The sequence below is a fragment of the Chiloscyllium plagiosum genome, chromosome 18 (genome assembly GCF_004010195.1).
Source record: "Chiloscyllium plagiosum isolate BGI_BamShark_2017 chromosome 18, ASM401019v2, whole genome shotgun sequence".
Classification (NCBI taxonomy): domain Eukaryota; kingdom Metazoa; phylum Chordata; class Chondrichthyes; order Orectolobiformes; family Hemiscylliidae; genus Chiloscyllium; species Chiloscyllium plagiosum.
The window spans coordinates 62,416,952-62,427,267 of NC_057727.1; the positions used below are offsets into that span (position 1 = coordinate 62,416,952).

Here is a 10,316-nt window from a genome sequence, read left to right on the forward strand (position 1 = left end):
CTGAAGCTTGGGGCAGCTGCTGCCAAGGTGCGGTGGGGAAAGACCACCGTGTAACATCTGCCTGCCTAAAAAAGAACAGGGGGCCCGCGCAGTCATTTGGGCTCTGCTGACGCCTCAGCTAATTATATGGGCATATGATTGAAAAATGTACAGACCTGTGTAAAAATGATAAATTCTGATCTCTGTATGCAAATGTTTACGTATGTATGGCATGACCAACTGTACAGACCATCAAATTATTTTATGAATAAAGTATATTTTTGAAATAAAAAAAAAGGTTGATCTACAACTCCAATTACATAACTTGGAGGTACCGGTGTTGGACTGGGGTGAACAAAGTTAAAAATCTCACAACACTAGGTTATAGTCCAACAGGTTTATTTGGAAGCACTAGATTTCAGAGCACCGCTCCTTCATCAAATAGCTGCGTAGATCAAGATGCTGCACAACCAGCTGATGAAGGAGCAGCGCTCCAAAAGCTCGTATTTCCAAATAAACCTGTTGGATTATAACCTGGTGTTGTGTGATTTTTAACATTGTCCGATTTCATAACGATGCCTTTTCCTCTTATCCCTTGGTACTTTTGGGTAACAAAAATGTATCTATTTCAGAGTAACAGTTGACTCCGTTTCTGCTCAGGAAGAAAATTCCAAATTTCTGTCATCCTTTGTGCATTGCAGTGTTTCCTAGTGTCACTCCTGAAAGACCCACACTAAGACCCTGTCCCCGAACCGGCAGATACGACTACTTACTTTCTCTATCCTGTTAGAAGGAGCTGGCTGTAAAGAGTAGTGCCACATGGGTTGAAGGCTTTGATGAAAGCTGGAGTGCAACAAGAGTCATGATTCACCAGGACCTCCAGTTGGAGGAAGTATCGACTTGAGCCAGATTTTGCACAGCAGAAAAATGTATCTGTCAAATGTCACATAAAAGATCTTAACTCCCATTTCTTGGGGACATGAGAGTCACAGACATGATGTCAATACAGCTCATGGGAATTTTGATGATGTGTGAGGCAGAATCTTTATACAACGGTGTGGCAAAGAAGACTGGTGGGCAGTGTCAATGAAGGTATGTTTGGTGATTATAATTGATTAGATTAGATTCCCTACAGTATGGAAACAGGCCCTTTGGCCCAACAAGTCCACATTGGCCCTCGGAAGAGTAACCAACCCAGACCCATTCTCCTACCCTATATTTACTCCGACTAATGCACCCAACACTATGGGCAATTTAGCATTGCCAATTCACCAACACATCTTTGGACTATGGGAGGAAACCGGAGCACCTGTAGGAAACCCATGCAGAAACGGGGAGAATGTGCAAACTCCACACAGACAGTTGCCCGAGGCAGGAATTGAACCCAGGTCGCTCGTGCTGTGAGGCAGCAGTGCTAACCACTGAGCAACCTTGCCGCCCATAAGTTGAGGATTTAACCTCAGAAGGATGGAGTTAGGACATGGTATGGTGTTTTTGTTCAAAGTTTTGTATAATTGAGTTCTCAGCCCTTCCAACTCCTTCATATGTCATATTAGTTAAAAGCCTTTACACCCATCTGTGGAAATTGACTGTAGCTTTTGAAGACCATTACTTACAAAGGATTATGTTGTGTAGAATTATGTTGTGATTGTTATGAGCTCTCAAACTTTCTTTAAAAACAGCAGATAGAGATGTGAAGATCCTGAATCCCCTGACAGCAAATACTCAAAGGGCATCAAGCTGTCTTCATGTTGGGTCTGGAAGGATGCACAGCTGGATTTTATGGCTCCAGTCTCAGTTTTGAGGCAGACGGAAGTAAATCCGAACACTGACCGTTATCACGATTTATTTTTGTTTGGTTGTAACCCTGTAGGTCTAATGGTAGATTTGAATGATATTAGAATAGGTGTGCAGTGATGTATCTCACAGAAGCAGTGTCGTAAGTGATTTTTACTTAGATTAGATTAGATTACTTACAGTGTGGAAACAGGCCCTTCGGCCCAACAAGTCCACACCGACCCGCCGAAGTGCAACCCACCCATACCCCTACCTTTACCCCTTTAACCTATCACTACGGGCAATTTAGCATGGCCAATTCACCTGACCCGCACATCTTTGGACTGTGGGAGGAAACCGGAGCACCCGGAGGAAACCCACGCAGACACGGGGAGAATGTGCAAACTCCACACAGTCAGTCGCCTGAGTCGGGAATTGAACCCGGGTCTACAGGCGCTGTGAGGCAGCAGTGCTAACCACTGGGCCACCGTGCCGTTTTAGTGTGCACTACAGTTATAGAGTCTTAGAGATGTACTGCACGGAAACTGACCCTTTGGTCCAACTTGTCCATGCTGACCAGTTATCCCAACATAATTTAGTCCCATTGCCAGCATTTGGTCCATATTCCTCAAACCCTCCCTATTCATATATCCATGTGCAGTTGTACCAGCCTCCTCCACTTCCTGTGGCAGCTCATTCCATACACGTACCACCCTCTGTGTGAAACTGTTGCCCCTTAGGTCCCTTTTGTATCTTTCCCCTCTCACCCTAATTCAATGCCCTCTAGTTCTGGACTCCCACACCCCAGGGAAAAGACTTTGTCTATTTACCCTGTCCGTGCCCCTTATAATTTTATAAACCTGTATAAAGTCAACCCTCGGCCTCTGACGATCCAGGGAAAACAGCCCCAGCCTATTCAGCCTCTCCCTATAGCTCAAATCCTCCAACCCTGACAACATCCTTGTAGGTCTTTTCTGATTCCTTTCAAGTTTCACAACATACTTCCGATAGGAAGGAGACCAGAATTGCATGCAATATTCCAAAAGTGGCCTAATAAATGTCCTGTACATCCGCAACTTGACCTCCCAACTCCTGTAATCAATACTCTGATCAATAATGGAAAGCATACCAAACGCTGCCTTCACTATCCTATCTACCTGCTACTTCATTTTCAAAGAGCTATGATCCTGCACTCCAAGGTCTCTTTGTTCAGCAACACTCCCTAGGACATTACCATTAGGTGTGTAATTCCTGCTCTGATTTGCTGTTTCAAAATGCAGCACCTCATATTCATCTGAATTAAATTCCATTTGCCACACCTCTGCCCATTGACCCATCTTATCAAGATCCTGTTGTAATCTGAGGTAACCTTCATTGTCCACTACACCTCCAATTTTGGTGTCATCTGCAAACTTACTAACCATGCCACCTCTGTTCACATCCAAATCATTTATACAAATGACTAAAAGTAGTGGACCCAGCACTGATCCTAGTGGCACTCCACTAGTCATAGGCCTCCAGTCTGAAACGCAACCCTCCACCACCACCCTCTGTCTTCTACTTTTGAGCCAGTTCTGTATCCAAATGGCTAGTTCTCTCTGGATTCTATGAGATCTAACCTTACTAACCAGCCTCCAATGGGGAACCTTGTCGACTGCCTTACTGAAGTCCATATAGATCACATCTACTGCTCTGCCCTCATCAATCCTCTTTTTTTTACTTCTTCAAAAAACTCAACCAAGTTCATGAGACAAGATTTCCCACGCACAAAGCCATGCTGACTATCTCTGGTCAGTCTTTGCCTTTCCAAATACATGTAAATCCTGTCCCTCCGGATTCCCTCCAACAACATGCCCACCACCAATGTCAGGCTCAACAGTCTATAGTTCCTTGGCTTGTCTCTACCACCTTTCTTAAATAGTGGTATCACGTTGGCTAACCTCCAGTCTGCTGGCACCTCACCCGTAACTATCAGCGATACAAATGTCTCAGCAAGAGGCCCCGCAATCACTTCTCTAGCTTCCCAGAGTTCTCGGGTACACCTGATCAGGTCCTGTGGATTTATCCACCTTTGTGAATTTCAAGACATCCAGCACCACCACCTCTGTAATATGAACATTTTTCAAGATGTCACTATCTATTTCCCCACAATTTGTGTCTTCCATGCCCTTCTCCACAGTAAACACTGATGCAAAATACTTGTTTAGCAGCTCCCCGCTCCTGCAGCTCCACACATAGGCTGCCTTGCTGATCTTTGAGGGGCCCTATTCTCTCCCTAGTTACCCTTTTGTCTTTAATGTATTTGTAAAAACCCTTTGGATTCTTCTTAACTCTTATTTGCCAAAGCTATCTCATGTCCCCTTTTTGCCCTCCTGATTTCCCTCTTTAGTAAACTCCTACTTCCTTTAGACTCTTCTAAGGATTCACTCAATCTATCCTGTCTATACCTGACATATGCTTCCAACTTTTTCTTAACCAAACCCTCAATTTCTCTAGTCATCCAGCATTCCCTATACCTACCAGCCTTTCCTTTCACCCTGACAGGAATATACTTTCTCTGCAGTCTCGTTATCTCATTTCTGAAGGCTTCCCATTTTCCAGCTGTCCCTTTACCTGCAAACAATTGCCGCCAATTAGCTTTTGAAAGTTCTTGCCTAATACCGTCAAAATTGGCCTTTCTCCAATTTAGAACTTCAGCTTTTAGATCTGGTCTATCTTTTTCCATCACTATTTTAAAACTAATAGAATATTGGTCGCTGGCCCCAAAGTGCTCCCCCACTGACACCTAAGACCCTGCCCTGCCTTATCTCCCACAATTAGCTCAGGTTTTGCACCTTCTCTAGTAGGTACATCCACAGACTGAATCAGGTGTTTTAAACATTTTCCTTTTCCTTTCGCAGTGATGCACCGTTTGTGTTTCTAATGATAGATTAGCCTGTTGATCCTCTGCAGCATAGCAATACTTTCCTCAGAAGTCCTAGCATCATCTGCGTCTATCCACATTTGAGTTCAGAGAAATGTGACTGCTATGACTGGTGCTCAGTGAAAGCACAGTAGTTGTCCGGTGTGAAAATAAAAAGTGAGACCCTGTCGCAGTGACTCTGTCATTGGCACTTTCAGTATGGCTAAAGTGCAGTTTGAGCTTGATGGAACTGATTTCAGGAATGCAGACAGCTTTGCGTGTGAATTCAGACATTCAAACACACCTCTCCGGAATTCATAAGGAAGAGTTTCTGCTCAGGATGATTGATGGGATCAGGCAGAACAGCCCTTTAGTGATCCTGTATAAACCTAGTTAGACCTTGACTGGAGTATCGTGTACAGTTCTGGCTATTGCATATCAGGAAGAATGCAAATGAATCGCAAAGAGTATGGAAGAGGTTAATGAGACCCTTTCCAGGGTTGATGCTACATTCTGAGGAAATATGGGAGAAGTTGGGACTGTTTTGCTTGGAAAGGAGAAGGCTTAGTCAAGATTGCACTCATTCACAGGCCTGATGTACCATTTGCAGTAACATATAGTACCAATTACTATTTGTTACTGCGAATAGTCTGACTATCTATACTTCCAAAAATTAGTTTACCTATTCAACACAATGGAAAAGAAATCTGCCAGTGTCTGCCAGTTTATGAAGAGTACTTGGATGAGTTCCAAAAGGAGAAAGTGAGGTCTGCAGATGCTGGAGATCAGAGCTGGAAATGTGTTGCTGGAAAAGCGCAGCAGGTCAGGCAGCATCCAGGGAACAGGAGAATCGACGTTTCGGGCATTCCTTCCTGAAGAAGGGCTTATGCCCGAAACGTCGATTCTCCTGTTCCCTGGATGCTGCCTGACCTGCTGTGCTTTTCCAGCAACACATTTCCAGCTGAGTACCAAAAAGTCCATCTTTTTGCTGTTGGGTTGGCCCTGGGTGATTTTAATCTGCAACTGATATTAGAGGCCTTACAACCTTCATATCTGAAACATGGTAATATTCCTACATCTTAGTGAGAAGGAGATGTGGAGTGTAGTGATAATAGCTCACCCTGTAACAGAGTCAAAAGGGTCTCAGAAGAAAGGGGTGAGTGGAACAGATGAGTCTAAGTGGGATTCATCCCTGTCTGATGCATGAGTCTTACACAACTGCCTCAATAGGGAAATTGAAATTACTGCTCATAAGGAGGTTGTGTGCCCTTGTAAGGACAGTGAAGAGGCAGAGGAAGGAAGTGCTGAATTAGAATTACATTTTATTGTCAAGTGTACTCAAGTACGAAAGTATGGGAGTACAGTGAAAAGTGTACAATGTCGCCACACATAGTGTCATCTGAGGTACAAAGTACCTAGTTACAAATCTTAGGTACAAAAAAACAGAAATAAAGAAAAATAATCTAAATTTCTACATTACAGTTCTTCATAATTTAAACTCAGAAAATAAAGAAATAAGGTTAAAATGTAGATATTACAGACCTTCTATAGCCTGCAATCGCCCACGCTGGGGGATTTCCACGCTGCAGAGCTGGGCTGAGTGGTGGCAAATAGAGTTTAATGCAGAAAAGTGAGTTGATTCACCTTGGAAGGAATAACAGGAATGCAGAGTACTAGGCTAATGGTAAGCTTCTTGCTAGTGTAGATGAGCAGAGAGATCTCAGTGTCTATGTACATAAATCCCTGAAAGTTGCCACCCAAGTTGATAGGATTGTTAAGAAGACATACAGTGTGTTAGCTTTTATTGGTAGAGGGATTGAGTTTTGGAGACACGAGGTTATGCTGCAGCTGTACAAAACTCTAGTGTGGCTGCAGTTAAGAGTATTGCGTACAGTTCTGGTCACTGCATTATAGGAAGGATGTGGAACCTTTGGAAAGGGTTCAGAGGAGATTTACTAGGATGTTGCCTGGTATGGAAGGAAGGTCTTATGAGAAAAGGCTGAGGGACATGAGGCTGTTTTTGTCAGAAAGAAGGTTGAGAGGTGACTTGATTGAGACATATAAGATAATCAGATATATAGATAGGGTGGACAGTGAGAACCTTTTTCCTTGGATGGCGATGGATAGCACAAGGCGACATAGCTTTAATTTGAGGGTTGATACATATAAGACAGATGTCAGGGGTAGTTTTGTTACTCAGAGAGTAGTAGGGGCATGGAACAGCCTGCCTGCAACAGTAGTAGATTTGCCAACTTTAAGGGCATTTAAATGGTCATTGGATAGGCAAGTGGATGAAAATGGAATAGTTCAGGTAAGATGGGCTTCAGATTGGTTTCACAGGTTGGCGCAGCATCGAGGGCCAAGGGGCCAGTACTGCGCTGTAATGTGCTATGTTCTCTGGGTCTCATTCTCCTCCATGGACAAAGTGAGGACTGCAGATGTTGGAGGTCAGAGTCAAGAAGTGTAGTGCTAAAGAAGCACAGCTGGTCAGGCAGTATCCGAGGAGCAGGAGAGTCGATGTTACGAGCATAAACCCTTCATCAGGAATGTGGGGGAGGTCCAAGGGGGCTGAGAGATCAATGAGACGGGGATGGCGCTGGGGGTGAAGGTCGCTGGGAATGCGATAGGTAGATGAAGGTGGGGATATTGGTGATAAGTCAGAGAGGAGGGTGGAGCGGATAAGTGGGTAAGAAGATAGACAGGAAGGACAGGTCAAGAGGGCGATGCCGAGTTGGAGGGATGGTACAATCCATCATCGTATGCCATATCCGCCACCTTCAAACAGACCCCAGCACAAGAGATATATTTCCATCCCCACACCTAATCTGCTTTGCACAGAGACCATTCCCTCCACGACTCCCTTGTTAGGTCCATGCCTCCCACGAACCCACCCTCCACTCCCAGCCCCTTCCCTTGCCACCAAAAGAAGTGTAAAACCTGTGCCCACACTTACCCCCTCACACCCATCCAAGGCCCTAAACGATCCTTCCACATCCGACAGGGATTTTCCTGCCCTTCCACACACATCATCTATTGTGTCTGTTCTGCACAATGTGGTCTCCTCTACATTGGGGAGGCAGGACGCCAATTTGAGGATCATTTTCAGAAAACATCTCTTGGACACGCGCACTAAACAACCCTACTGCCCTGTGGCCAATAACTTCGACTCCCCTTCCCACTCCACCAAGCCCTGTGCCACCTCCACCGCCAGATTCTAGTCACCCAAAGCCTGGAGGAAGAAGAACACTTCATCTTCCGCCTTGGGACCCTCCAACCACACGGGATCAATGTTGATTTCACCGGTTTCCACATCTCTCACATCCAACCCTCCAACTCAACACCGGCCTCTTGATCTGTCCTATCTGTCCAGCTTCTTTCCAACCTATCCGCTCTGACCTATCATCATCGCCCCCATCTTCATCTACCTATTGCATTCCCAGCTACCTTCCCCCCCCCCCCCCAGCCCCATTCCCCTCACATTTATCTCTCAGCCCCCTTGGGTCTCCCCCACATTTCTGATGAAGGGTTTATGCTCGAAACATCGACACTCCTGCTCCTTGGATGCTGCCTGACTGGCTATGCTTTTCTAGCATCACCCTTTTTGACTCATTCTCTCCCATGCTGGGTAGGCAGCACTGTGGCACAGTGGTTAGCACTGCTGCCTCACAGTGCCGGAGACCCGGGTTCAATTCCTGCCTCAGGCGACTGACTGTGTGGAGTTTGCACGTTCTCCCCGTGTCTGCGTGGGTTTCCTCTGGGTGCTCCGGTTTCCTCCCACAGTCCAAAGATGTGCAGGTCAGGTGAATTGGCCATGCTAAATTGCCCGTAGTGTTAGGTAAGGGGTAAATGTAGGGGTATGGGTGGGTTGTGCTTCGGCGGGTCGGTGTGGACGTGTTGGGCTGAACGGCCTGTTTCCACACTGTAATATAATCTAATCTAAAACCCCAACTGGCCATCACCTACTGACTGTCATCTCTGACAGGCTGACCACACTGGGCACCTGCCTGTCAACCACCAGCTTCCTTTCTCTGATCCCAGCCAGTCGGCTCCTCTGGGCCTGCCAACTTCTGTCACCCTGCACAGCTCCTGGCTCACTGGCTGTCCGCTCTGCTCCGAGCCCACTGGCTGTCCGCTCCATGCAGTCCCCTCTCTGTCCCTGGCCCCTTGGCCGTGCCCTCTCCATTCTGAGCCCTCCGTCTCCTGGAGTCTCAGCTGCTGAAACGCTCCAACGCCGTCACAGCCACTCTCTCCACAAGATAAGGTTCTTAAAAAAAAAACTACAAAAATTTAATAAGAGAAGAACAAAGAAAGGGTGAGCCCTGGGCTGAGTCTGGACACTGTCTACTCTGCAGCCACCGTCTTAGAGAACTAGTTGGACCCAGGTTTTGGGATGGCATAATTCACGAGAAGTCGAAATGAAAAGAGGGAATGTAGAGGAGCGGTTTAGATAAAAGAAGAAAAGAGGCAAGTGATTTGGAAGCGATGGACTTGTTTCATTTACTCCATGACAGCGTTCTGTTTTAGATCCTTGTTCAAGCCCGTTCACACTGCTGTTTTCCTGTCCCAGTAGATTTAGTTCATTTGAGTAGTCAGATCCTTGTTGCAATCTGGAAGTAGCTTCGTTTTGTCCATTCACACTGCTCTTTCCTTGTCCTGGTAGATCCAGCAGGCAGCCGAACGTCCAGAGCGAAACTTTGTCGACAGTCGGCAGCTGAAAGTGTGTGCCACCTGCTTTGATCTTTCTGTGAGCTTGCTAAGGGTCCTGGAGATGACCATCACTCTTGTCCCTGAGATCTTCCTGAATTGGTCCAGACCATCCGCAGAACTGCTGCTGAGACGCCTCGCACAGGTACGCTTCCAGCCCAGAGGTACATCAATCTTGGCAAAATGTATTGCTTTTCCTTTGATGTATATTTGTATATGTGTGTGAGGGAATGAGTACTTGCTTGTCACTAATAATCAGTTGTCACAAAATGAGTTTTTGGCTGAATATTTCCAATTATATGCCTTGTATTCTGAATGCAATTAAAGATTCTTTTCTGGAATCAACAATTAACTTTCTGTGAACAATTAACTTTGTTTAATCGAGAATCTGCTTGTAAATGGACTGCAGAACGAAGGATCATACATTTATAGGGAGCAATCGATTCCACCCTTTTATTGAATACTTTTAGCCACTGTGGTACTGGTACTGGTACTGTGGGTCCCGCTATCATGAGGGAGTATGGGCCCCAGGGGAAATGACAAACTGGAACAATCCAAACCTCCCCCCCCCGCCCCCTCACTGCCTGGTTCTGCAGCTCTCCTTTCCAATCCATGAACAAATGCCTCTGAGTTTGCAGGTGTAACTTTGCTGGGATTACCATTCCTTGCTGTCTTTTTGCTTCTTTTGTGTAATTCGAATGGAGTTTTTTTTTAAAAAAAATCTCACCAATCATGACTCCTTGCTGCTTTTAACCTGAACCCGAAATGAAATGAATGGTCAATCAATGCCACTCTCACTTATTAAAAGGTCAGAGGAGAAAATGAGGACTGCAGATGCTGGAGATCAGAGCTGAAAATGTGTTGCTGGAAAAGCGCAGCAGTTCAGGCAGCATCCGGGGAGCAGTAAAATCGACGTTTCAGGCAAAAGCCCTTCATCAGGAATAAAGGCAGAGAG

The 10,316-nt window shown here is 45.6% G+C and overlaps 1 protein-coding gene across 3 annotated transcripts in view; it reads left to right on the forward strand.

Moving 5' to 3' along the window:
* The window catches only part of LOC122559128 (E3 ubiquitin-protein ligase RNF123), a 389,631-nt gene that overhangs the window by 223,269 nt on the left and 156,046 nt on the right, over window positions 1-10,316 (forward strand). For all 3 annotated transcript variants that reach the window (XM_043708460.1, XM_043708459.1, XM_043708461.1), the window contains exon 33: window positions 9,318-9,506. In XM_043708460.1, the coding sequence (XP_043564395.1) occupies window positions 9,318-9,506 (189 nt within the window). The remainder of the gene's footprint in view (window positions 1-9,317; window positions 9,507-10,316) is intronic.